Source organism: Myiozetetes cayanensis, unplaced genomic scaffold (genome assembly GCF_022539395.1).
Source record: "Myiozetetes cayanensis isolate MyiCay16 unplaced genomic scaffold, myiCay2020 scf41, whole genome shotgun sequence".
NCBI lineage: Eukaryota > Metazoa > Chordata > Aves > Passeriformes > Tyrannidae > Myiozetetes > Myiozetetes cayanensis.
Genome location: NW_026087643.1, coordinates 295,333 through 321,879, shown reverse-complemented (window position 1 = coordinate 321,879; position 26,547 = coordinate 295,333). Strand labels below are relative to the sequence as shown.

The 26,547-nt window shown below is 64.7% G+C and overlaps 4 protein-coding genes across 5 annotated transcripts; 3 read left to right on the top strand and 1 right to left on the bottom strand.

The window, feature by feature from the left end:
- Positions 1–8,441: 8,441 nt before the first annotated feature.
- CA14 (carbonic anhydrase 14) lies at positions 8,442–11,906 on the bottom strand. The gene is made up of 11 exons (XM_050330464.1): positions 11,855–11,906; positions 11,723–11,743; positions 10,828–11,007; positions 10,614–10,756; positions 9,564–9,659; positions 9,427–9,493; positions 9,184–9,341; positions 8,979–9,105; positions 8,848–8,868; positions 8,677–8,761; positions 8,442–8,558 (listed from the first exon to the last, which is right to left on the bottom strand). The coding sequence occupies exons 1-11, from the start codon at positions 11,904–11,906 to the stop codon at positions 8,477–8,479; spliced, it is 1,032 nt and encodes a 343-aa protein (XP_050186421.1). The 3' UTR covers positions 8,442–8,476.
- Positions 11,907–13,054: 1,148 nt separating this feature from the next.
- Positions 13,055–14,817, top strand: CIART (circadian associated repressor of transcription). Its single transcript, XM_050330308.1, has 5 exons — positions 13,055–13,451; positions 13,569–13,873; positions 14,087–14,162; positions 14,285–14,363; positions 14,502–14,817. Exons 2-5 carry the CDS (start codon positions 13,649–13,651, stop codon positions 14,815–14,817), a joined length of 696 nt encoding a protein of 231 aa, XP_050186265.1. The 5' UTR covers positions 13,055–13,451; positions 13,569–13,648.
- A 633-nt stretch (positions 14,818–15,450) lies between these two features.
- MRPS21 (mitochondrial ribosomal protein S21) lies at positions 15,451–16,650 on the top strand. Its single transcript, XM_050330500.1, has 3 exons — positions 15,451–15,527; positions 15,926–16,009; positions 16,437–16,650. Exons 2-3 carry the CDS (start codon positions 15,927–15,929, stop codon positions 16,615–16,617), a joined length of 264 nt encoding a protein of 87 aa, XP_050186457.1. The 5' UTR covers positions 15,451–15,527; position 15,926; the 3' UTR covers positions 16,618–16,650.
- Positions 16,651–16,855: 205 nt separating this feature from the next.
- Positions 16,856–25,566, top strand: PRPF3 (pre-mRNA processing factor 3). 2 transcript variants are annotated; one of them, XM_050330396.1, is made up of 16 exons: positions 16,856–16,920; positions 17,577–17,745; positions 18,366–18,496; positions 20,941–21,087; positions 21,210–21,293; positions 21,407–21,627; positions 21,901–22,207; positions 22,431–22,597; positions 23,070–23,152; positions 23,308–23,451; positions 23,698–23,797; positions 24,354–24,467; positions 24,621–24,739; positions 24,964–25,047; positions 25,139–25,200; positions 25,311–25,566. In XM_050330396.1, exons 2-16 carry the CDS (start codon positions 17,601–17,603, stop codon positions 25,455–25,457), a joined length of 2,055 nt encoding a protein of 684 aa, XP_050186353.1. In that variant the 5' UTR covers positions 16,856–16,920; positions 17,577–17,600; the 3' UTR covers positions 25,458–25,566. The 2 variants fall into 2 exon arrangements, with proteins under 2 accessions (XP_050186353.1, XP_050186354.1); XM_050330397.1 differs by lacking the exons at positions 16,856–16,920; positions 17,577–17,745; positions 18,366–18,496 and adding an exon at positions 20,085–20,178.
- Positions 25,567–26,547: the final 981 nt, after the last annotated feature.

The following is a 26,547-nucleotide window of genomic DNA, read 5'->3' as shown; positions in this document are numbered from 1 at the left end:
GCTGGAGCCCCTGGCTGTGCGTGGAGGCTCCAGAGGATCCTTCTGACGGGCCAAGCTGCGCGGGTCGCAGGTGTTTGTTGTTCCTGCTCTGGCGGTGCTTACGGCTTTATTTACCACACCAGACCACGCGCCGGTTGTTGGGGATTTTATTGGCAGGGGCTCCTATTTACAACAGAACCAGAGGAAATAGGAAGGGAGCGAGGCATCACGAGGCTCTCCGAGTTTGCACCCTGGTCGCGAGTCCCCCGTCGGAACCTTTGGGAAGGCGGCGGCGGTTCCGGAGCGGAGGCGGCGCCTCGTGGGGGGAGGACGTCGTCTGTGGCTGCCAACACCTGATGGAGCTCTGATCTCCATCCCAGCTGCTGCGTCTGGAACCGGGGGACAAGGTGAGGACGCTCGTGGCCCTGCATGCGGCGGGGTGGGGGACACTGGGGGGGAAAAGGTGGGCCAGGCAGGATGGGGCTTGGAGCAGTGATGGGGTGGTGGGAGGTGGCCCTGCCCATGGCAGGGGGTGGGATGGGGTGGTGGGAGGTTCATCCCAACCCAGACCATTCCAGGATTTTATGGAAGGAGGGTTTGGGTGGATGAGCAGCAGGAGGTGCCTGGGGCTGAGGCCCAGTGTGGGCCGAACGGGCGCTCGCCCCGTGGAAGCTCCCGCTGGAAGCTGGGAGGTCAGTGGGTCATTGATCAGCAGTGGCCACTGGAGCTGCTGGGGGGGTCCCCTGGTGTCGCAGCTGGATGCCCAGAGGGGTTTGTTGTCTTTCTAAAGTTGCTGCTTCAGAAAGAATTGGATTTTCCAGGGTTGAGGGACACGCTTTGAGCAAGTGTTGAAATCCTGGAATACCTTGGGAGGAGGGGCGTGGAGGGGGGGTCATAGCAGGAGACCCCGGAGGCTGAGGAGGGTGACGAGGGGGAGGTGGCACTGGAGGGGTGACCCCGCTGACTCCCTGAAATCCTGTGGAGCCAAGGAAAATAAATCAGTCGGGAAGCCCCATGTTTGGATGTGCTGAAAGCCCGTGGCAGAGCTCGTGTCCTGACAAGTACCTGACTGTTCTCGGCATTCCTGGAATCCCCTGGAGCATCCGTGTCTGGTAGCCCTGAAATCTGGATGGTGGCATCCTCCTGTGGAAACCACTGCCCCCAATCCCCCATGGTGTTTGTCTGGGGATGGAGGAAAAGAAAGAGCCTGGGATGGGTTTTAACCCATTTCTTTCTCCTTCTGGCAGTGGTTTGGGCGAGGAAGCCCCTTTTTGTGGGGAGGGGGTGGGAATACCAAGAGAAACCCAACTCACCTCGTAGGAATCCATCTCGAAGGTGTAGGGGGTGGGCATCCCCGTGGTGTTGTCGTAGTAATAATCTCCCGTGGAATAGAGGTAATCACCTGGAATGGGGACGGCTCCGGGTGAGGAGGGGGTTGAGGGCACTGTGCCCCATCCCATGTGGGGTGACACGAGTCCCACCCCCACAGCAGGGGCTGTTCTGGCCTGGCTGTCCCCCTCTGAACACCAGTGTCACTCAGATCCCTCTGGATAGCTGGGATAAATCCCTGGCAGGGCTCAGGGCCGGGTTGGACGGGGCTTGGAGCACCCTGGGCTCGAGGAAGGTGTCCCTGCCCACAGTTGGGACTTGAGGGGGGATCTTTAAGGACCCCTCCCACCCAAACCATTCCGTGATTCCATGAAGTAACTGAGGGCTCCATTCAGTGGCTTCTCGGTGCCTTTCCATGGACAAAGCTTCATCTCCCTGATGGAATGGGGCGCTCCCGCAGCCCTCCCAGCCCCGCTTATCCCAGCTGGCTCCCAGGAAGCGGTGAAAACGCTTTAAAAGCTGCTCCTCTCACTGTAACGAGCTGCGTAGTCGAACAAGAACTGCGTGATCTCCTCCTCGTCTTCCTCCACCTCCGCATTCCCTGGAAACAAACGGACAGCGCGCGGATCATCATCGGCACCGGGAGATGCAGCGGTGGGGACGGAGCCGGAGCCAGAGCCGTGCTGGGATGGATCTGCCTGTGGGGTGAGCTGCTGATCCTGCATCCTGGCTGCTGATCCAGCATCCCACGTGCCCTTGGCTGGGGAGCTGCCGAGGGCTCGGAGCGGAGCCTCCTCTTTTCCTTGGGGCTGAGCCACCAGAAATAGACTGACCCGTGTGACGCTGCCACAGCTGGAGCAGGAGGCTCATTCCCTTTTCCAGACACAGGGTTTGCTGTGTTTTCTCGCTCTATCAGGATCTTACAAAGCAAATTAATTGGGAATACTGATATTCTGCTTCTCACGGACTCCGACACTGAGATAAGATACCCAGGAGCATAGAGGACTCTCGTGGAATAATATGATATTTTTATGGTTTGGTACTCATTTATAGTCATAAGTAAGATAGTTGGAGTATTGTTATTACAAGTTACACCACTGACTGCAGGAACGATGCCCTCGGTTGTGCCCAGGGCTGGCTGGAGCTCCAGCTTCCTCTCCAAACCTTCCCACTGCTTCCCATCACATCCCTGACCTTCTCAGAGCCAGTGGTGGCTGAGCGAGAAGCCCAGATCCCGAAATTGTCATCAGGGAATCCTCTGAAACTCTGACTCAGCCTGCAGATGCCGGGGTGGGACTGGGGGGCACGGCTCAGCCTCGCTGTGTCAGCACCTCGGCCCGGCCCGCCCCCATCCCGAGCTTTTGGGGAAATTCGATCTGAAATTGGGACCTGCCCTCCCACCCCTGCTCCTTCCCACGCTCAGCCTTGGAGAGTGCTCCGGCTCTGGGGCGCGTTAGCCCCTGCTTTCCCAGGGAGTTCTTAACCCCAGCCAGCTTTGTGTTTGCACTGGAGCCACGCTAAGAAGAATATCCTGAAAGGAAAGCAGTAAAACTCCCAGCTGGGAATCCTCCCACTTGTAACACCTCACCTTCGGGGAGGAGGAGGAGGAGGAGGCTGAAGGCTCTCGGCGTGGCAGAGCCCCCGTTTCCAGCTCCCCAGCCGGTGCTGCTCCGTATCCCACCTTCCCGGAAGCGTGGGAATGTTGTGCTCATCCCCAAGCAGCTCCAGGTGGGGGTTTCCTCCCTCATCACCCCCATCCGCTCTCCCCCCTCTCCACGCTGCCCACCTAATTCTCCAGGAAATCCTGCTGGATTTCTTTCCCCTCCGTATCTGTGTCTCTAATAGCTCCCAGCTGGAATCTACGAATGATTTGAACTCCATATGGGAAACATTCGTTATCCCACCGTTCTCCGAGCGGGGACTTTGTGGAACTTCCAGCAGTCACAGGGCGCTTTGCCCCTGTTTCTTTCTGCCCCGCAGCCCCCCCTTCTCCAAGCCAGCACCTCTCAGCCTCCCAGACCAGATCCTCCCCGCCCCAGGTGCCCTGCAGCATCCCAGGAGCGTGGGAACCATCAGAGCAGTGAGATAAAACCCGAGTGCCCCCGGAGAACACCGGCAGAGCCCGGGGAACGGGTTTACCTGGGAGGAAATGCAGAACCAGGAGCGCGGCGATGAAGAAGTTCATCCTCCTGCCTTGGGCGTCGTCCGCTGCTCTGCGGGACTTTCTTGAGCCGTCCCCACGGAGGCAGGAAATGACTCGGGGGGGGTAGGGAGGGCTGGGCTGAGCGGTTCGATGTCCTTGGTAGCTCCGAGCAGCGCCCGGGTCGTGCCCGGCGCTCGAGGCCGGGCGGGAGCGGCTCCGGCGCGGTGCCCGCGACGCCGCTCGGGCACGGGCAGAGCTTCCCAGGCAAAGGCTGAGTCGCAGATCTTGGGAAGTCTTTTCCCCCCTGGGGGAGGGTCAGTGCCGCTGGATGAACTCCGGGATGGAGGGAGGATGGTTTTGATTATGCTCTAACGGAGCGGAGCAGGGCTATAAATAGCGAATCCTTCTGGGAGAGAGGCGAAGGCAGGGACGCCGGCTGGGAGGCAGAGTCAGTCCTGACTTCCCGTAAAATCTTGGGGGATTTTTTTTTTTTGTTTTGGTCTTGGCTTTCCCCTTCCCGTGCCTCAGTTTCTCGGTCACAAAGAAGAAACGTGAGCGGTCGTGCCTTTATTCTGTAGTGGATAAAAACCCCCTGGGCCGGGGCGATTCCGAAGCCGTGCCCGGCGTTCCCGGTCGGCTCCTTGGTCCGTGTTGGACCAGCTGCTGGTTCTCCTCCTTCCCTGAATGTGGAAGCAAAATAGGAAGAACATTTCTTGGAGGAGAAACAGGGAGGAGAACAGGACCCAGCCCTTCTGCTTTGGGGGGAGAAGCCGCTAGCGAGGGGCTCCACGAGGAGCCGGCGGGATCTGTGGGGCAGCTGGTGAGGACCTCAGGGGGGAAGGAAAAGGGGAAGTGAAGGAGACAGAGGTGAATCAGGTGGTGTAAAACCAGTATTTTGGCCACTCTCAGACGTGGGGGTCAGAAAATCAGCAAAGAGCAGGATGAGTCTCGGAAGGTGCAGGAGGAGCTCTGTTTTGAGGAGTCACAGAATCATGGGATGGGATGGGTTGGGCTGGGAGGGACCTTAAAGGTCATCTCCTCCCACCCACCCTGTCGTGGCAGGGACACCTTCCACCAGAAGAGGTTGCTCCCCATCCCACCTGGCCTTGGATGCTTCCAGGGATGAGAAGAAATTTATGACTGGGAAAATTCAGGTGGAAAGAGAACCATTCCCAGACAGAGGGTGGTTGGAGCTGGGACAGCCCCGGGGGAGGCGCAGCCCATGCTCTTTGTCTGTATCCACCATCCCTCAAGGCACATTCTCCCTATCATAAAATCTCTTCCCAGCCCTGTGTTTCCAGCCTCTCTGGGAAAACAGAGGGAGGATGATGCTCCTCCTCATGAACCCCCAGCTGGGGGGGGTTCCCTTTTCCCTCCCTGTGGGTTCTCACAGGAGCAGCAACAGGAGCTTCCTCCTCGAGAGGAGAAAGGGGAAGAGGGTTTTCCGTGGGCAGAGGGGGTTTCATGGCAACAGCTGGGCTGGGCCAGGTGTGACCAGAGGGAAAGAGCTGCAGGAGGGGAGGCAAAACCACCGGGGTGGGTGTGGAGACCCCCGGGGCGACCACCGGGAGAGCCACAGTGGGTGGTGCCTTTCTCCTACGCCAAGAATTCCTACTGATTTTTAAACCAAGAATTCCTGCAGGCTTTAAGACAAAGATGCTAAACGATTTTAAGCCAAAAATTTCTCACAGTAGACTTTTTTCCATCCAAGAGTGGACCCAGCTGGAGAACTTTGCCATCCCAAACCCAATTCCCAACCTCCCAGGGCTCTCCCTGCTTTACCAGAGGGGCTTCTCCCGCCCATAGGGAGATGCTCCACAAAGGGTTAAGTGCCAAGGAATGTTGAGCAGGAAGTGAATCTCTCCAAACCCTCCTCTCAACCCACAAAAATAATATCAGATCTCAAAAATCCCAACCCAAGCAGAAATCTGACCTCGTTGGGATGAATCCCACTGGGGCTGGAGCTGCTGGAGGGGCCAGGAAGGGTTAAAAAGTCCTGGGATTAAAGGGATGGGGAGGGAAGGGGTGAGGAAGGTCCACGAGGACAGGGATGGGTGAGTGGATGGGGTTGGATTGACAAACCTCGGCGTGGGAGCTGCGGGTCAGAGTGCAGTGGAATCTGCTGGCTCAGCGCTGGGAACGGCTCCTCAGGGCTGGGAGTGATCACGTAAGGCTTGCAAAAACCGGGAAAACTCGGAGAATCCACCGGGGGTCCTGGATAAAGCGTGATAAAACCCACGAAGGGACCTGCACAAAATGTGCCATGAGGTGGTGAAAGCGGGGAACGGCCGCTCTCCCCTCGCTGGGACCAGCTGGCCCATCCCAGCTGCATCCTGCCTCCCAGGTGTGTGTCTGGAATTGTGTCTCTGTCTGCAAAGGGAAAACACTCTATTTTTGGTCGTCATTGTTGGGTTTTTTTAACTTTTTACCTTTTTTTATCTTACCCGTTCTCCACGTGTGGCAACACAGAGCGAACCCATCTCAGCCACGGCAGGGAGCCAACCTAACAGCTTTTCCACCTCCCACCCCAAAACCTGGCTTCCTATTCCCCAAATCCCTGTTTGGCTCAGTCTACTTTATTGCCTTTTTGTTATTGTTATTATTATCATCAAAGCTTTTGTATCCAACAGTAAAAGGTGCCACGGCGATGGAGCAGCGAGGGAGCGATGCCTTTCCTGGGGGAAAACTCAAAAAGGAGGGGAAAAGGCAGGAAAAGGAGGGGAAAAAAGAAGGAAGAGGAGGGAAAAAGGAAGGAAAAGGAGGGAAAAATAAGGGAGAAAGAGGCTGCTGGTCCTCGCTGTGCCCAGGGAGCTGCATCCCGGGGATGCTCCAGGCATCCTGCACGCTGGATCCTGGACACCCCTGGAGAGCTCCAGGGGTTTCACCGCGAGGAGGAAGGTGGGGTGAAGTCAGAGCTGTGTCATTTCCCAGCTTTAATAGGCGGAAGCGAAAGCAGAAGGGAAATTAATCCACGGCAGGCGGCGGCGGCTCCGGCTCTGCCCTGAACAATGCCCCGTGCCCAGGGGGTGGCACCCGCAGCATCCCTGCGGAAGCGCCTGGCATTGTTTGGAGTCCTCCCTGCAGGACACGTGGAGATGGGTGAAGGAAACCCCCGAAACCCGACCCCTCGTGGCACCGGTGGCTCAGAGGTGGGTGGGGTGAGCTGCCCGTCCCGTGGTGGGGACACAGAGGGGCTCTGGGGCCGGGCTGTTCTCACCCCCCCAAAACCCTCCACGAGGGGATTTTTTAGTCTAAATAAAGTTTTCCTGCCCTTCCCAGCTCCTCTGTAAACAGCGGCGCCAGCATGGGGGGTGTGTGTGTGTGTGCATGGAATCAGAATGAGAGATGTGAGGGACTTGGAATAGAGAAAAAGGCTGGTTTAGACAGGAATTCCTTGAGGATAGGATAGTGTGGAATGGAATTGGAATGGAATGGAATAGGATGGAATGGGATAGGATGGAATGGGATAGGATGGAATGGGATAGGATGGAATGGGATAGGATGGAATGGAATAGCATGGAATGGAACGGGATGGAATAGAATAGAATAGAATAGAATAGAATAGAATAGAATAGAATAGAATAGGTGCTGGGGATGGATGACACTGGAGGCAGGTGACACTGGGGAGAGGAGACCCTGTGCATGGGTGACCCTGGGGTCGGGTGACACTGCAGAGGGGTGACGCTGAGCACAGGCTGTGTCAGGTGTGTCCCAGCGCAGCCCCTGTCCCGAGTGTCCCCTGTCCCCAGTGTCCCCTGTCCCGAGTGTTCCCTGTCCCCAGTGTCCCCAGTGTCCCCAGTGTCCCCAGTGTTCCCTGTCCCCAGTGTCCCGAGTGTCCCCTGTCCCCAGTGTTCCCAGTGTCCCCAGTGTCCCCAGGGACTGGTCCTACCCCCCCACCCCCGTCGCACGGGGCCTCCGGGCCGGCAGGGGGCGCTGTGCCCGCATCCTCCAGGCCAGCTTTGGTACCTTGAGTCCGAGTCCTCCGGGCCGGCAGGGGGCGCCGCCGTGTCCCTGTGGTGCTCTGCCATGGCCCCGGTCCCGGTCCCGGCCCCGGCCGCGCCGCTGCCGCTCACGGAGGCGGCGGAGCCGCTGAGCGATCGTGCTGGAGGCGGGGTGAGCGCGGGGGGCCGAGCGGGGCCTGGGGGGGCTGAGGAGGGGGTATGGGGGCGGGTCTGAGGGGCCTCGAGGGCCGTTGGGGGATGCTGAGGGGTTTGGCGGGGTCTGAGGGGACACCGGGGACACGGGTGGGCTGTGAGGGGGCGCTGAGGGCGAGGAGGCAGCTCGGGGGGCTCAGAGAGCGCTGAGGGCTCATTTCTGTGCACCTGAGGGGGGGATGTCCCAGCCCGGCTGTACCGGGGGCAGCTCCGCCTGAGCTGGGGAGCTCGGGGTCGGGGTGCTGTGCCCCCTCAGGGGATGCTCTGGGGTGCGGGTTTGGGGCCAGGGTGCTGTGCCCCCTCAGGGGATGCTCTGGGGTGCGGGTTTGGGGCCGGGGTGCTGTGCCCCTCAGGGGATGCTCTGGGTGCTGTGCCCCTCAGGGGATGCTCTGGGGGTGGAGGTTTGGGGCTCGGGTGCTGTGCCCCCTCAGGGGATGCTCTGGGGTGCGGGTTTGGGGCTGGGGTGCTGTGCCCCCCTCAGGGGGATGCTCTGGGGGTGCGGGTTTGGGGCCGGGGGTGCTGTGCCCCCCTCACCCCTGTTTGGCTCCCGGGGGGGTCGGGGGTACAGTGGGAGGTAAATTATTTTTTTGATTCAGAATAAAACCCTTTTCTAAGAGTGCTGTGGCTGGGGAGGAGGGGAGAGGGTCCCTCCCATCTTTCTCTGCACCCTCCCCGGTGGGCACCCGGGGGTCCTGGTTTCTGGGGGTGTGGGAAGGGTGACAGGATCCAGCCCCGAAGCCCCTTGAAGGTCCCATTCCCACCCCACAAAGAGTCACCAGCACTGGAATGGGGGGGAAAAGGGGCTTTATTTGAGCCCCCACCGGGTCCTTTGGGGGCTGGGGGGGTCTCTCAGGGGGTTCTTTGGGGGGGGTCAGCGGGAGATGCCGCTGTCCCCGGGGGAGCGGCGGGAGGAGGCCTTGAACACGACGTCCTGCGCCTGCGCCCGCCTGGCGCTGCCCAGGGGAGAGAGACGGGTCAGGGGGCCCCCCGAGGGCTCTGGGGGTCCAGCCCCGGGGGTCCAGGCCCCCCTGCAGCCGGGGGGGTCCCTCTGAGGGGCAGGGGGGGTCTCACCGCATCCGCTTGGCCCCGAAGTGCACGGCCAGGAAGAGGCCGACGCAGGCGGCGACGGCGCCAAAGACGATGGCGATGACTTCACCTGTGCCACACGGGGGGCTCAGGGGGGCCTGGGGAGACCCCACACACACCCACCCAGCCCAGCACAGCCCCACGGGCTGGCCCTACCTGTGGAATATCCCTCGGGCTCTGCAAGGGAAGGGCGGGCTCAGAGCAGGGACCTCGTGCCCAGTCGAGGCTCCAGGAGCCGTTTGAGGGGTGTTGGGGGGACCCTTCCCACCCACCCCCCCCCAGCTCACCCCTGGGGAAGGACGCGAGCACCGGGCGCTGGTTCAGCTCCTGCGGGGCCCGGAAATTGTCCACCAGGAGCTGCGGCTGCGCCTCGGCCTCCTCGGTGGAGTAAAGGCTTCCCTGGAGCTGCTCCAGCTGGAACAGGGAGGGGAGGGCATCACTGGGGGGTGTCCCCCGCAGCCCGGGGGGCGTCCCCCCCAAAGCTGGTCCTACCTGGTCCCGGCTGAGGCGGACGGGCTGCAGGAAGAGGGTCCAGAGGACGCTCTGGAAGCAGGGGGGGGTGGTCAGGGAGCCGTTGTAGCGGTAGTAGCGGTCGAGGCGCGGGGGCAGCAGGTCCCGCACGCTGAACGAGGGGATGGACGTCGACTGGCCTGGGGGGCGGGGGGGAGCAGTTGGGGGGCGCAGGGATGGGGGTTTGGGTCCCTCCCCGCCGTGTCCCCCCTCCCTGCACCTCACCTGCATAGCGGATGCTCCCGAGGTGCCTCAGGATGTTGTCGTAAGCGGGGTGGGGGTCTGCGCCCACCTGGGGGAGCGAGGGGCAGGGGTCAGTGCGGGTCTGGGGGCACAGGGGGGGTTGGGTTTGGGGTCCGTACCTCCAGCAGGACGCCCAGCACGGCCAGGCCGCCCGCGTGGTGCTGAGCCTCGCCCGCGTCGGAGAAACGCTCCGCGTCGAAGTGCACCACGTGCATCTGCGGGACCCCCAGAGCCCCGCTGGGCCCCAGCCCCGATCCCAACACCTGCCCTGCCCCAGCCCCGATCCCAACGCCCCCGCTGGGCCTCCAGCCCTGATCCCAACACCCCTACTGGGCCTCCAGCCCTGATCCCAACACCCCTACTGGGCCTCCAGCCCTGATCCCAACACCTCCTCTGCTCCGATCCCAACACCTCCCCTGCCCCAGCCCCGATCCCAACACCTCCCCTGCCCCAGCCCCGATCCCAACACCTCCCCTGCCCCAGCCCCGATCCCAACACCTCCCTGCCCCAGCCCCGATCCCAACACTCCCGCTGGGCCTCCAGCCCTGATCCCAACACTCTACTGGGCCTCCAGCCCTGATCCCAACACCTCCCCTGCCCCAGCCCCGATCCCAACACCTCCCTGCCCCAGCCCCGATCCCAACACCTCCCTGCCCCAGTCCCGATCCCCACAGCCCCACTGGGCCCCCCAGCCCCAATCCCAACACCCCCGATCCCACACTGCTGCACCTCCCACAGCTCCCGGCCCTGCTGCCTGTGCCCAGAGCGGTTCCCATTTACCTCCCATTTCCCACCCATTTCTCCTTCCTGCACCCCATCCCCTCCCTGCACTCATTTCCCATCCCTGGATCCATTTCCTTGCCCGTTCCCGTGCCAGGACCCCGCTCCCATCCCCTGCCCCACATTCCTGTGTGCAGACCCCTGCACCGCACCCATCCTGTGCTGCTCCCCCCACTGAGACCCCTTCCCACAACCACTTCCCACCCCCAAGCCCATTTCCCACACAACTCCCAGTGCGCTTCCCTCACCCACCCCTCTTTCCATCCTCCTTCTCCCGCCCCCAGACCCATTTCCCACCCCATTCCCGTGCCGTTTCCCACCCCCAGCCCTGTTTCCTGAGCCATTTCCCACCCCTTGCCCTCTCCCCTCGGTCCCCCTGGCCCCGGTACCTCTGCCGGTGCCCGGTGCCCGTCCAGCAGGTGCTCAGCGCCCGCGGCGTGGCCGGGCCGGCCCCAGTGGAAGTGGAGCTGGGCGGCAGCGAAGCCCCCGGGGAGCCCCCCGAGCCGCAGGGAGGGCGGCAGGGCCAGCACGGCTGAGGGATGGGGGGGGTCAGTGGGGTTGGGACACCGGGCCCCCCATGGTCCCCCCACCCCCAGCACTCACCGGTGTGGCCGTTGTTGGCCAGGGTGAACCGGGGGGTCTCGGGGCTCTCGTAGCCCTGGGGCTGCAGCGGCGGCAGCGCCGGCTCCGGCCGTGCCCGGCCCGTGGTGATGTCGATGGGCGACTGAGCCCGGCCCCCGCACGCCGGGTGCCCCTCGGGCCAGTGCTGCTGCCCGTGGGGGCCTGGGGGGCACCCAGAGCGCCCGTGGGCCCCCCAGCCCCAGCCCAGCCCCAGCCCCAGCCCCAGCCAGCCGGGCCCGTGACCCCAAGCGCCCCCGGTGCCCCCGGGCGGGGACACGGAGCGGGTGGCAGTGCCCGGGGCCTCGTTAATCTGCTGGGGGCATTTGTTCCGGCCGGGGGAGCGGGGACAAAGCGGGGCCGGGGGGGCACCCATGGGTCCCCCAGGACGGGGCTTAGCGGGATTTGGCCGGGGCCAGATCCTAATTGGATTTGGCACCGGAGCCTCATGGAAAGGAGCACAAAGGGCCCATTGGAGCGAGGGGGACCCGGGGGGTGCAGAGGGGGGATGTTGGGGCGCTGCACCCACCCACCCCCCACCCGATTTGGGGCACCCAGGCGTGCGGGCAGGGGTGCTGGGGGTCACCCACCCACCTCCTGCCCATTTGGGGGGGATCCAAGTGGCCAGGAGGGGCATGGGGGGCTGCACCATCCGCTCCCCTCCTGCCTTGGGGCCCCCAGGTGTCAGGGGGGGCTGTCACCCCCCCGTCACCCCCCCTCATCCTTCCCATCTAGGGGGACCTGCGTGTGTGGGGTGTCACCCACCCACCTCCTTCCCCCTTCTGGGAGGACCCAGGGGAGCCCCTCGGGTCCAGGGGAACCTGGGGGTGGGTTTGGGGGTGGGGATAAATGGGGGTCACTGGGGTGGGGCCCAACTCACCCTCATATTCCCAGTGGGGACCTGCAAGGGGGGATGGAGGTGTTGGGGTGGGGGTTCAGCTGAGCCCCCCCAGCCCGGTGTGGGGACACCCCGGGGGGCTGAGGCTGCACCCCAGGGCCCCGGGGGACTCACCTGCGGGCAGGGAGGGGGCCAGGGCCCCCAGCAGCAGCAGCACCCTCAGCATGGCGGGGGGCACGGGGGGCCGGGTGCTGCCAGCCCGGCCCTAAATACCCACCCGGGGGGACGGGCCCCCCCGGGGGGACGGGGAGGGCTCGAGTGACCATGCCCGGGGCGTGAGCAGGGGGGAGATGAGGCCGTGGGGGCTTGGGGGGCCCGTGGGGCTGCGAACTCCGGGCTTGTGGGGTGGGGGATTTGTGATGCTGGGGGATTTGTGATGCTGGGGGCTCTGGGGGGAGTCTGTGGCTTTGGGGAGGGGTCTCCTGGGGGCCTGGGCCTCGTGGAGGTTCGTGGGCTGGGGGTTTGGGGGGCTGGGGGAGGACTCTGGGCCTCGTGGGGAAGCTGGGCTGGGGCTCTGGGCCTCGGGAGGTTTTGGGGGTGTGGGGATGGGGGGGGAGGGGGATCCCTGGTTTGGGGGCGCTCGGAGGGGGGGCCTGGGGGGCAACTCCTGCACGCGCTCCCAGGGGAGCTCCGCCCCCGTCCAAGCCCCCGCCCCTTTCTCGGGAAGCCACGCCCCGTTCCCACGAGCGGGCGGTGACGTCACTCGGGCCCCCGCCCCCACGTGGTGCCGCACGCGCCGTCCCGCCCCGGTTATGTAACGGCGGGGGGGCGGGGCAGCCACGCCCATTGAGCGCCACGCGCCGCCGAAAACACCGCCCACTGGAGGCGTGGCCAAAGCCCCCTCTGCGCGGGACCACCAATCGGCGCGCGGGGGGGCGTGGCCGCGGTCCCGCCCTCCTGCCAATCAGCGCCGGGCGCCGGCGCGGACCAATCGCAGCGAGGAGGCGGGGCGGGCGCTGGGAGAACACGCCCCCTGCCGGGGCGCGGCGGCCAATGGGGACGCGGCAGGGGCGGGGCCGGGCCCAGGCACGTGCGGGCGCGCACGTGTCCGCGTGGGGCCGCCGCGGGAGGGGCGGGAACGGAGCGGGACCGGCACAGACACCGGGACACGGACACGGACACCGGGACACGGACACCGGCACCGGGACACGGACACGGACACCGGGACACGGGCACCGGGACACGGGCACCGGCACCGGGACACGGACACGGACACCGGCACCGGGACACGGACACGGACACCGGCACCGGGACACGGGCACCGGCACCGGGACACGGACACGGACGACGGCACGGGACAGCAGGACACGGCACCGGGACACCGGGACAGCGACACCGGCACGGGAACCAGGTACACGGAGGACCGCCACACAGGGACAGAGACACCGGCAACGGAACGGAGACACAGACACCGGGACACCGGCACCGGGGCAGGGACACCGGGACACCGGCACCGGGACAGCGACACCGGCACCGGGACAACGACACCGCGGCAGGGAGATCGGCACGGGAACGGGGCCACCGGCACCAGCGCGGGGCCAGGGACAGCGACACCGGCACCGAGACAGTGACACCGGCACGGTGAGCGGGGACAGCCACACGGGGACAGCGACACCGGCACCGGGACAGTGACAGCAGCCAGGAACGGGGACGGTGATACCGGGACAGCGGCACCGGCCCGGGGACAGCGGCCCCGCCGCAGCCGGAGCAGGTGGGACCCGGCGCGACCCCGCAGGGAGGGGGCCCGGTGAGAACGTGGCAGTTCCTCTGTTTTCCACTTTTATCCAATGTCCCCCTTTTTTCCGCTCTGTTCTCCTCCCTCCCCCAGGCGGGCTCGGCCGGGCGGCCCCGACTGAGCTGAACCCGGGGCGAGGCTCCCTCGGGGGGGCCCCCCCTGCGCCCCCCACCATGGAGCCCCCCGCCCGCGCCTGCTCCTGCGGCTCCCCCGACAGCGAGGCCGAGGGGTCCCCCCGGGGCCCCCACAGACCCGAGCGCAGCCGAAAGAGGCCGGGGGGGCCCGACCGACCCCCCCCCGAGTCGCCACCGTCGCCCCACGAGGGGGGGAAGCGGCCGCGGAAGGGGGAGGGGGGAGACGGCCCCCCCAGCGACGGCGATCGCCTGTTTGCCCAAAAAGTGAGTGTTTGGCAGCAAAACCAGGGGGCACCCACAAAGCTGGGGGGGCATGAGGGTTGGTGTCCTAAAAAGGCATCTGGGGCTGCCTCTGTTTCCCCCCAGACTGGGGGTCTCAGGGCGGGATGAAGAGGGTTTGGAGGGGTGAGGGGGGAATAAGGGGCCACTCCAGTCACCCTCCTCTTCCTCCTCCTCCTCCTCATCCCCCGCTCGCAGTGCCGGGAGCTCCGGGGCTTCATCCGCCCGCTGGCCGAGCTGCTCGAGGGGCTGCGGAGGGGCCGCTACGACAAAGGTGGGTCCTCCTAAAGCCGCTCCCCACACCCCACGCCCCCCAAACCCACACCCCTGCCCCTCCCCTGCACCCCTGTCCCCCCATGCCCTCTCTGAGGACTCAGGGGTTTTTGGGGCCCCCAGGGCTGAGCAGTTTCCAGCAGAGCGTGGCCATGGACCGGCTGCAGCGAATCATCGGTGTCCTGCAGAACCCCCACATGGGGTGAGTGACCCCAAAATGGGGGGTGTCCCCGGGAATGGGGGTGTCCCCAAGGATGAGGGGTGTCCCCAGCAGTGGGGCTGTCCCCCAGCACCCCGGCACTGACGGGGGGGTCTCCGGGGGTCTCTCCCCTCCCCGCAGGGCGCGGTACCTGGGCACGCTGCTGCAGGTGGAGGTGATGCTGCGCCTCTGGTTCCCCCACGTGGCCCCCAAAGCCTCTCTGGACGCCGCCGCCCCCTCCGCGACCCCGCCCGGCGCCGCCCCCGCCGGCCCCCGGCGCCCCCGCTGCCGCCGCGCCCAGAGACCCCGGAGCCGGCCCCGAGGGGACCCCCAGGAGCCCCCCGGCGCCGGACGAGTGAGGCCCCCCGGCTCGGGGGTCTCGGCTGCGTTCTGGGCTTTGCCTTTCTCGGACCGTTCTGCTCCGGCGCTCAGGAGGCCCCGCGGGCAGGGGCTCTGACCGGGGGCGGGGGGACAGCGACCACCCCCTCAGAGCCAGGACCCCCTGGCTGTGCCTTCCCCTGGTGCGGGGGCGTGGGTGACCCCGAGGGGTGGGGGGCTCAGGGGACAGTGTGACCCCCGAGCGGTGTGGGGGTCAGGGGACATTTAACCCCCGAGTGTGCCTGGGGTCGCAGCCCCCAAAGTGTGCCTGGGGGGCCTTGGGGGGGTGTGGCCCCCCCGAGCGGGGCTGCCCCCCCCCGCCGGCCCTGCTGGAAGCAATAAACGCCGCGGGAGCGGCCGGGGCCACCCGGTGTCGTGTGCTCTGTGCCCCGGGGGGGTGGCCGTGTCCCCCGGGGGGGTCCTGTCCCCTGGGTGTGTGGGGGGTGTGTCCTGACCCCTGGGTGTGTGTGTGGGGCGGTTCTGTCCCCTGGCTGCCCTCCTGCCCCCCCGGGGGGGGGGTTTTTTGTCCCCAAGGGGGTCCGATCCGTCCCCTCCCCGCGGGACCCCCGAGTGCCCCCCCGGTGCCCCTTGCGGGAAGGGGTGGCGATCCCTGGGACCCCGCGTCCCCCGGCCCGGCCGTGCCCTCCGAGCTGTCCCCGGACCCCCCTCCCGGTGCTGCCCCCCCTCTCCCGGCCCGGCCCCCCCGGAAGTTTCGTCCGCGGGAAGTTCCGCCCCTCCAGCAATTTCGGTCCCGGCGCGGCGGCCTCGGCGGGGCAGGGACAGCTCGGGGTCAGTTCGGACCGGGACGGGAACGGGATCGGGACAGGGCTGGGAACGGGACCGGGAACGGGCTGGAAACGGGGTCAGGGCTGGGAACGGGACCGGGAACGGGCTGGAAACGGGGACAGGGCTGGGAACGGGCACCGGGACCGGAACAGGGCTGGGAACGGGACAGGATTGGGAATGGGGACAGGGCTGGGAACGGGCACCGGGACAGACATCGGGACCTGAGCGGGGACAGGACCCCGCACCGGGATCCTCGGGGGGCACCGGGAGGGTACCGGGGGCGGCCTGACCGAGGCCAGGCGGGGGCGGGGGGCTGTCCCGGGCAGGACCCTCGGGCGGGACGGTCCCTCCCCAGTCCCGGTGCCACCCCCGGCCCCGGTGCCACCCCCGTCCCGCCGCAGGATGGCGAACCACGCGCGGTTCGTGGCCCGCACGGTGATGGTGCAGAACGGCAACGTGGAGGCGGCGTACGGAGTCCTCAACAGGTAACGGGGGGACAACCGGGGACGGGGACGGGCCCGGGGAATGGGGGGGAAAGGAAGAGGCGATCCCATCGCTCCCACCTCCCTCAGTCCCGGCGTCAACGGAGCTCCCGGGGGGGCGATTCCTTCCCCTCCTCGGGCTCCGGAGGGAGCCGGGGGGGTCCCTGGGGGGGGTCCCTGGGGGATTGGGCTGTCCCTGGGGGATTGGGCTGTCCCTGGGGGAGCGGGGGCGCCCCGGCCCGGCCGCTCCCGGAGCACACCGAGCTGTTCCCGGAGCACACCGAGCCGTTCCCGGTGTTCGCGGTGCAGAGGGGGCTGTTCCTCTTTCCCCCTCCTCGCCCATCCCAGCCCTGCCCCGCAGGGTCCTGGCGCGGGACGGGGGGGCGATGCCGGGTGACCCCCCGAGCCCCGTGTCTGTGCCGCCCCGCAGGATCCTGGCGCAGGACGGGATCGCCGATGCCGTGCGGCGCTCCCGGTACTACGAGAAGCCGACCCGGGAGCGGCGGCGCCGGGCGTACGAGGCGTGCCGGCGGGTCTACTGCGCCGAGATGGCCCGCAAGATCGCCTTCCTGGCGCGGGCCGCGCGGCAGGACCCGTGGCTGGGCTGCTGAGCCCGTGAAACCCAATAAAAACCCCCAATAAAATTAATTGACTCGGTTTAATGACGGCGCGCGGGGAGGGGGCGGGGCCAGCGAGGGGGCGGAGCACGGCGGGGCCAAGCCACGCCCACACGGAGGGCGTAGATCACGTGATCCGGGCTGGGCGGAGCCCGAGGGGAGTCCCCACTTTTCGCTCCTCCTCCTTCCCGGCTTCCCCCGCGCGCCCGCCGCGCACGCGCCGCGCCGCCGTTTCCGCTTCCGCCCCGACGCGCCGTCACCGTCAGGGCCGCCGGGCCGGGCCCGGCACCGGGAGCGGTGAGGGGGGAGCGGTGAGGGGGGAGGGCCGGGAGGAAATCGGGGCCAGCGGGTGTGCTGCCGGCGGGGACGGGAGCGGCTGAGGGCGGCGGGGCACGGGGAGGCCGCGGCGAAGGCGGCGCCTGAGCCGCGTTTATCGGGGGGTTGTTGGGCCTCGGGGCTGCGGCCGCGGCTCTGCCCTGCCGGGAGAACACCCCCGGAGCTGGGGCTGCCCCCGGGGCTCGGGCGGGACGGGGAGGCTGCAGCGCTAATTCACCAGTTACCCGAGTGCTTTGGGGAATCAGGAACGCGCTCGGAGGTTTTGGGCTCCGGGGGGAACCCGGGAACGTCCTGGAATGCGAAATCCAGGAGGGCTGGAACTGACCCCTTGGGGACCCCATTCCCAGTTCCAGGAGGGATAATTGACCCCATTCCCAGTTCCAAGAGGGATAACTGACCCCCATTCCCAGTTCCAGGAGGGATAACTGGCCCCTTGGGAATCCCCTTCCCATTTCCAGGAGGGATAACTGACTCCTTGGAGACTCCATTCCAAGTTCCAGGAGGGATAACTGGGATAACCAGGCAGTAAAAGTCACCTCTGGGAGCTGTTCCTGGGGCTGATCCCGAGGGATCCCCCCGGGGGGGGGCCCTGTTTGACCCTCCCCGTCCCCCCTTAGGTCGGGATCCCCGCAGGGCCCGGGATGGCCCTGTCCAAGCGGGAGCTGGACGAGCTGAAGCCATGGGTGGAGAAGACGGTGAAGAGGGTGCTGGGCTTCTCGGAGCCCACCGTGGTGACGGCCGCGCTCAACTGCGTGGGCAAGGGCATGGACAAGAAGAAAGCGGCCGGTGCGTCCTGGGGGGGCTGCGGGGGGCAGGGACCCCTCAGTTCTCCACACCCCCCCCGTGGGTTCTCCATCCCCTGAGGAGCCCCTATGGGTTCTCCACCCCCCCAGTGGGTTCTCCACCCTTCCCAGTGGGTTCTCCACCCCTCCCAGTGGGTTCTCCACCCCTCCCAGTGGGTTCTCCACCCCTCCCAGTGGGTTCTCCACCCCTCCCAGTGGGTTCTCCACCCCTCCCAGTGGGTTCTCCACCCCTCCCAGTGGGTTCTCCACCCCTCCCAGTGGGTTCTCCACCCCTCCCAGTGGGTTCTCCACCCTCCCAGTGGGTTCTCCACCCCTCCCAGTGGGTTCTCCACCCCCCCCAGTGGGTTCTCCACCCCCCCCAGTGGGTTCTCCACCCCCCCCAGTGGGTTCTCCACCCCCCAGTGGGTTCTCCACCCCCCAGTGGGTTCTCCACCCCCCCAGTGGGTTCTCCACCCTCCCGTGGGTTCTCCCCCCTCCTGTGGGTTCTCCCCCTCCTGTGGGTTCTCCCCCCTCCTGTGGGTTCTCCCCCCTCCTGTGGGTTCTCCCCCCTCCCGCTCTCCCCGACTGGGGGTTCTGCCCTCATGGGGTTTCCCTCCTTTCCAGACCACCTGAAGCCTTTCCTGGACGACTCCACCCTGCGCTTTGTGGACAAGCTCTTCGAGGCAGTGGAGGAGGGACGGAGCTCCCGCCACTCCAAATCCAACAGCGACCGGAACCGCAAGCGGGAGCTGAAGGTGATTATCGATTATTGATTATTGGTTATTGGTTATTGATTACTGACCGTGGATTGGCTTCTCCTGCGGTTGGGTGGCCTGGAGGCAGCGCTGGTGCTCCCTGCTCTGGCACACTCTCCTCTTCCAGAGAGGTACAGCTCGGAACGTTCAAGAGAAACGACTCCCTGTTGAAGTGTGTGAGCCTTTGTTCTCTTCCCCGGAGCCCAGCTGGGAGCCTGGCTTTGGCTCCCCTGGGGGGGTCTCTGTTAGGCTGGTGCAGTGCAGGGAATCCACAGGGATCCCTCTCCCTCGTCCTCCGTGCTCCTCAGGCTGTGTTTCCATCGGGAGCCCGGCAGAGCTGCTCCCGTCGCTCTGAGGTGCCGCCCTGTGCTGGATGACCTGGTGGGTTCTCCTTCTCTTTGTCCACCCAGAGTCAGCACTAGGTGGCTTTTGACAGCCCAGCTCAGGGTTAATTCTAGCTGGGATTCCACAGCTCTGGTGGCTCCCCCTTGTCAGGGATGGTGGAAGGCTCGTGCATCCAAACTTCTTTTCGCTTCCTTTCTTCTCTTGAGGACTCTTCCCGCCAGCCTCTGGAATTGCATTTCCCATCGCTCTGCCCAGTCTGACATTCCCACTTGAGGGGATTCTCCCTCCACTCTTCCCGGGGTTCCTGTGCTGTGGCAGCCCCTGTTTCCCTGACACTGTCACTCACCTCTGGACCCCGCTGGGGCAGAGTGGCCCCCTCGGCATCTGCATCTCTTGGGGGGCACTGGGAGAAGCTGCCCCCCCTCCCTGGGCTCTGTTAGGAACTCGCTGCTCTTCCCCCAGCCACGGCAGGGGGTGCTGGGCTGGTCCCTGACCCTCACAGGGGGACAGGAGAGAGGGGGACGCTGGCAGTGCCATCACCTGGTGGTGACAGGAGAGCAGGGACAGCCTCGGGTGGCACGAGAGCAGGTGCTGGCAAACAGCATCTGGTGCTGGCAGAGGGGATCTGACAGAGGAGATCTGGCACTGGCAGAGGGATCTGGTGCCGACAGATGGATCTGGTACTGGCAGAGGGGATCTGGCAGAGGGATTTGCTGCTGACAGATGGATCTGGTGCTGGCAGAGGGGATTTGATGCTGGCAGAGGGATCTGTCACTGGCAGCAGGAGCAGGGCTGGGCTGGGGGTGCAGCCAGGGACCCCACCCCAGTGGGGGTGTGTGGCCCGAGCCCTGGTGGTGTTTCTGGCTCCCAGCTGAGCCAGAGGCCGGGCTGGGCAGTGACAGCACAGACTGATCCTTCTTCTCTTGGCTCCTGGCGTGGGGATGGGCGTCCCCCCTGCCAAATCCTCGCCCCTATCTCTGGAATTACATTCCTTGGAGCTCTTCTGTCCTGACCCTGCGGGAGCAGAGCTGGTCCCTGAGGTGCTCAGGCCGTGGTGGCACTCCCAGAGCAGCAGAGGCCGTGCAGAGGGATCTGTCCTGGCCCAGTGGATCCCGTGGCGTGGGGCAGTGGATCCATTCCCGGGGCCGCCCCGGGCTAGGTCGTTGCTTGGGAAGGTCAGGAACTGAACGGAACGCTTTCCACACTTTATACTATGGGCAAGTCCTTTCTCTTGAACTTGTAGGTTTTCCAAGAAGTACCTGTGTGGCTGAGGAAGTGTCCTTGTAGGATACGAACCGTTGTAGTGAAGAAGGGATTGCAACTAACGCTTACGACCGGTGTGTATATTTTCTTTTCAAATAACACCCTGACACACACACTGCAGTGGCCCAGGGCACGGACACGTCCAGGTTTGCACACACAAAGCAGGCACTGACGGTGGAATCCCCGGCCTCGGGAGCTGGGCTGGGTCCGGCCAGGGCTCCGTGGAAAACGTGCAGTGCCTTTTGTTTTGGGAGCCCCTCCATGGGGTCACTGCTCCGTGTGCTCGCTGAGCTCTGCTTTCCTGGAGCGGCTCTGGCCTGGGATCCGAGCTGGAGTGACCTGGCTCGGAGCCTGAGGGGACGCTGCAGGTGTCCCGACCCTCCCTGGGTGCGGGGCCGCATCCTCCTGTGGGGGAGGACGTGGCAGCACAGCTCAGATCCCTTCACCAAACCCTCTCGAGTCGGTGGAAGACGTGGAAATGTTTTTATCCCAGCCAGGTCAGCTCTGGGCAGGCTTTTTCCATCTTTCCGTGTCGCTGAGACCTTAAATGTGCCCGGTGCCAAAAGCCACCTCTGAGCAAGGGAAGGTGGTGGCTGTCACACAGGCGGGGCCCTGCGCTGCCTCCTGTCCCTCCTGCTCTTGCATGGATGTCACTGGTGTTTCTCTGCTGGGGGCCCAGGGCAGGGGCTCAGCGTGGGCTCAGCCTGCAGTGCCACCCTGGAGTTCTGCCCCTCGGAGCCGGAGCTGAGCCTCGTGCTGGTTTCTCACCTCAAACCCCGGCCCCTGAGGAGGACACTCCGCTCTAACCACGCTTTTCTCCCCTGTCTTTGCATTAGGATGTGTTTGGTGACGACTCTGAGGTGTCCAAGGAGTCCTCTGGTGTCAAGAAGCGGCGGATACCGCGGTTCGAGGAGGTGGAGGATGAGCCCGAGGTCATCCCGGGCCCGCCGTCAGAGAGCCCGGGGATGCTGACCAAGCTGCAGGTCAGTCCAGCTGGGCAGTGGCACCTGCCCTCTGCCTGTGCCAGCGTGGTTTAGTGTTTATCCTAACTCACATCCTTTGTCAGCAGCAAAGAAACACTCACTGTTTGTGTTTTCCTCCCCAGATCAAGCAGATGATGGAGGCAGCCACCCGGCAGATCGAGGAGAGGAAAAAGCAGCTGAGTTTCATCAGCCCTCCGACACCACAGGTACCTCCTGGGGCCAAGGGACAACAAAGCCCACGTGGTCCCTGTTCCATCTGCAACTTGCTGGCCTGGGTGTGCTGGAAATTCAGAGCAGAACTCCCTTTCTCTGCCAACAGCCCAAAATCTCCTCGTCGTCGCAGTCGGAGCGCCTGCCCATCGGCAACACCATCCAGCCCTCGCAGGCGGCCACCTTCATGAACGATGCCATCGAGAAGGCCCGCAAGGCCGCGGAGCTGCAGGCCCGGATCCAGGCCCAGCTGGCCCTCAAGCCGGGGCTCATCGGCAACGCCAACATGGTGGGCTTGGCCAACCTGCACGCCATGGGCATCGCCCCGCCGTGAGTACCCCTGGCAGGGTGCCCACAGGTCCCTCCGGTGCTGCTGGTTCCACAGCAGTGGCCTTCACGGCTGCTGAAGGGACGAATTTTGTATTAAAGGGGTGAAGTGGAGGTTCCTCCTCCTTGGGCAGCACTCCCAGCCTGTGCACACAAGGTTGGAGTCACTTCCAGCAGCACGGATGAGGTGTAAAAACATGGAAAAAAGCTTGGATTTCCTTTAAGTTAGTTCAGTATTCACCCTTTAACGTGGTGTGTGTCTCGTCCTGCCCGCAGGAAGGTGGAGCTGAAGGACCAGACGAAGCCCACGCCGCTGATCCTGGACGAGCAGGGCCGGACGGTGGACGCGAGCGGGAAGGAGATCGAGCTGACCCACCGCATGCCCACCCTCAAAGCCAACATCCGGGCCGTGAAGAGGGAGCAGTTCAAGCAGCAGCTCAAGGAAAAGCCCTCGGAGGACATGGAGTCCAACACGTACTTCGACCCCCGGGTCTCCATAACCCCGGCCCAGCGGCAGAAACGAACCTTCAAGTTCCACGAAAAAGGCAAATTCGAGAAGATCGCCCAGAGGTTGCGAACGAAGGTATCGGAGAGGGGGGTTCTCCTCTGCTGGGGCGGGGAGGGAGCTGAAAGGCTCAGGAATAAGAGCAGAGTTTGGGCAGGTGCTGTGTGGTTTGTCTTGCAGTCTCTGCCAGGTGGTTTAAAAACCCAAATCAATCAGTACGTGATCTGTGCTGTGCTGTTCCTGGAGGTTCTGCTGTTCTGGGATGACCTTTTTGTGACACTTTCCTCCTCCTTGTTCTCAGGCTCAGCTAGAAAAGCTGCAGGCAGAGATCTCCCAGGCTGCCAGGAAAACTGGGATTCACACCTCCACCAAGTTGGCTCTGATCACCCCCAAAAAGGAGCTGAAGGAGGGGGAGATCCCAGAGATCGAGTGGTGGGATTCCTACATCATCCCCAACGGCCTGGATTTGTGAGTGTTCGCAGTGTGGGTGGTTCTGCCACGGGAGGAGCTCTGGGAGCTGCTCAGGGCAAATGTGGTGGGTCTGGGGGGCACGTGGGAAGTTGGGCCAGAGGCTCCTGCTTGAGCATTCCAGCTCTCATTCCAGCAATTCCAGCTCTCATCTCCAGGATCCAGCCAGGTGCTGGGTTTGCTCCCAGAGTCTGGGGGGTGGTTGTTTCAGGGAGCTGCCGTGGGGTTGGAGGGATTCTGTGGCCCAGAGCTGAGGTTTGGTTTTGTTTCATGACCATTCCACGCAAGTCCTGCCCATGGTGGTTGTGGGACCTGCCCCCAGACCCTGAAATGTGGGTGGATGTTCTGCTGAGGAGGCACCTGCACGTTATAACACTGCAGGTCTCCCTCAGCCCATCGGGCTCTGGGTCAGGATTCGTGCAGGAATTCGGGCTGGGAGTTCCGCTGTGACCCCCAAACCTCTCCTTTCTAGAAAAGGCGGGACGTCCTCCAAGAGAGACGAGTACTTTGGCATCACGAACCTGGTGGAGCACCCGGCCCAGCTCAACCCCCCCGGTACGGCCCCGGCCTGGGAGCTTTGGCTGTTAAACCAGACCCACCCTATCCTCGCAGAGCTGGGCAGGGGGAGCCTGGGACAGCCCCTGTGTGGCACTGCCCGTGTTCCCTCAGCTCCCATGGAGCGCATTCCTGACCATCCCGTTCCCCTGCAGTGGACAGCGACACCCCCGTGACCCTGGGCGTGTATTTAACCAAGAAGGAGCAGAAGAAGCTGCGGCGCCAGACGCGGCGAGAGGCCCAGAAGGAGCTGCAGGAGAAGGTCAGGCTGGGCCTGATGCCGCCCCCGGAGCCCAAAGGTGAGCGGGATGTGTTGGGAATGCTGCAGGCAGCGCCGCCTCGGCACAGGGATTGCACGGAGCCGTGTGCTGGAGGGGTTCTGGAGTCCCAACAGGAGACTTTCCTGGCCCCTTTCCATTCCTGTGTCCCATGGGAGCCCTCCCAGCCCCTCTCCCGTTCCTGTGTCCCATGGGAGCCCTCCCAGCCCCTCTCCCATTCCTGTGTCCCACAGAACCTCTCCCAGCCCCTCTCCCATTCCCTTGCAGTGCGGATTTCCAACCTGATGCGGGTGCTGGGCACGGAAGCCGTGCAGGACCCGACGAAGGTGGAAGCTCACGTCCGAGCACAGATGGCCAAGAGACAGAAGTAGGTGGCACCTTGTACTGGGCTTTGGGACGTTTTTGGATGGATTCAGTGCTGGTGTTGTGTTTAGGACCCCCCTGGTCCAGGGGAAGCTGGATCCCAGGGATCAGCCCTTCCAGGGAAGCAGTGTCCGGGCCCTGAAGTCAATGAGTTTCTTCCCACAGTGGTGATTCCCATTGCAGTTGTTACTAAGGAGTGTTTCCAGGGAAGAGCCCAAGGATGACTTGGGCTAGTGACTGGATTAAAAAAGCCTCTCATTCAGGCAGAGATGCAGGCAGGAGTTGCAGCTGCTTTGTGATCTGTGGATTTTGGGGTCCATGGATCACGGAATGGGACCTTAAAGCCCATCCAGTCCCACCCCCTGCCACGGGCAGGGACATCTCCCACTAGCCCAGGGTGCTCCAAGCCCTCTCCAGCCTGGCCTTGGACACCTCCAGGGATGGGGCAGCCTCAGTTTCTCCGGGCAGTGATGTCAGGGAGTCTGTGCTTGGGAGGAGCAGGATCCGTGTTGGGATGCCTGTGGCTGCCCTTCCCTCAGTGCTGCCCCTTTGCCCTGCAGAGCCCACGAGGAGGCGAACGCGGCCAGGAAGCTCACGGCGGAGCAGCGCAAAGCCAAGAAGGTGAAGAAGCTCAAGGAAGACGTTTCCCAGGGAGTCCACATAGCTGTCTACAGGTGGGTGAGCTCAGGCACCTGTGCTCAGGTGAGCTCTGTCTCTGGGCCCGGGCGAGGCAGAGGAGGAGCTCTCAGGGATGGGATAATAACTGTGGGTTTTCCACGAATATTTGATTTTTTTAATTTTTATTTTATTTGAAATCTTATCCTCAGGGTCCGAAACTTGAGCAATCCAGCAAAAAAATTCAAAATTGAGGCGAACGCGGGGCAGCTTTACCTCACGGGCGTGGTGGTCCTGCACAAAGATGTCAACGTGGTGGTGGTAGAAGGAGGTGAGCGGGTCATTCCTGAGCTTGCCTCCAGCAGGAATTCCTGTGCAAATTGGAGATGGAGGGTTAGGGAAGGACAAGGAAGTGAGAAAGTTGTTAGAAACTCCCTTAATTATGGGGTTAGTGCTGCCTGCAGGGTGCAGTAATCCACTCCGTGTGGAAGGGAACCTCTGAGAACCGCAGGTTAAGGGATTTTTGGTGAGCTTTGAGTGTCGGTTCTTCCCCAGGCCCGAAAGCACAGAAGAAATTCAAACGTCTCATGCTTCATCGAATAAAGTGGGACGAGCAGACGTCGAACACGAAGGGAGAGGGTGAGTGATGGTGCGGGGGGGTTGTGTGTGGGGGTCCCACTCTGCCTCCACTTGTGGGGCTAAATGGGCTCTACTGGTGTTTTTTCCCCAGATGATGACGAGTCCGATGAGGAGTCTGTTAAGAAAACAAACAAATGCTCTCTGGTTTGGGAGGTGAGTCCCGGGGGGTGGTTCTGTCCAGAAGGCTGGGACTGACCCGCTGCTCCGGCTCTGTGAGCCGCGGGTGGGGACATGGGTGGGACGTCAGCCCTCGTCCCCGCCAGGGCACGGCGAAGGAGCGCAGCTTCGGCGAGATGAAGTTCAAGCAGTGCCCCACGGAGAACATGGCGCGGGAGCACTTCAAGAAGCACAGCGCCGAGCACTACTGGGACCTGGCGCTCAGCGAGTCCGTGCTCGAGTCCACGGACTGAGCCCCGCGGGGCCCGCGGCCCCTCCTGCCCCACAGCCCCCCCGAGCCGGACAGACCCCCGCCCTCGCTCTCCTCAGCACACCCATTAAAGACATATTTTTTAAAACAAATCGCCGTGGTGGTGTTTGGGGGGAACAGAGCATTGGCACCCCTGCCCTTTGGCTTTGCTGAGGGAAGGGCTGAGGGGTCTGTCGGGGGGTTTGTGAGGGGACGGGGGTGGCAGGAGGGGCTGTGAGGGGACGGGGTGCTCTTGGGGTGTCTCTGAGGGGACCCGGGGTCTTGGGGGTCTCTCTGAGGGGAAAGGGGGGGCAGATTTCGCTTCTCTTGATGATAAGGACGTGGTCTAAAGCTGTGCCAGGGGAGGGTCAGGGTGGACATAAGAAGGAATCTCGTCCTGGAAAGGGTGGTCAGGCCTTGGAAGGGGCTGCCCAGGGAGGGTGGGACAGACCCCAGCCCCAGAGGTGCCCAAGGGATGAGTGGCCGTGGCCCTCAGCGCTCTGGGCTGGGGGACGAGGTGAGGATGGGTGACGGGTTGGGCTGGCTGATCGCGGAGGCCTCGGCCCCCCCATTCCGTTCTGTGTTTCGCACCATCGGGGCCGCTGTGGAACGCGCGGTGCCCGCGCTCCGCTCCCGCCTCACGGCCCGGGGCGCGGGAAGGTCCTGAGGGCGGGGGGAGCGGCCGCCATCTTGCCGGGCGGGCCGGGGCGCGCGCAGGCGCGGGGGCGGAGTGGGCGGGGCGGCGCCTGCGCGTGCGCGCCCTGCCCGTGCGGAGCCACAAAATGGCGGCGGGGGCGGGGCGGCGCGCGGGGGCCGGGCCGTGAGGCGCCTCCGGCCCCGGCACCGCCTCCGGTACCGCCCGGCAGCCCCCTCCCCGGGGCACCGCCGGCCCCGCGCCGGCACCGCCTCCCGCCGCCTCCGCCCACCGCCCGCGCCCCCGCCGGGCCCCCTCAGCACCGCCACCACCGCCACCACCCCCCTTTCCTCCGCGCCGGCACCGCCTCCGGCACCGCGGGCCCCGCCGGGCCCCCGTGAGGCCTCGCCGCGCCCCCAGGCCCCGCCGGCCCGAGCGGGAGCGCCGCCCCGCCGCCCCC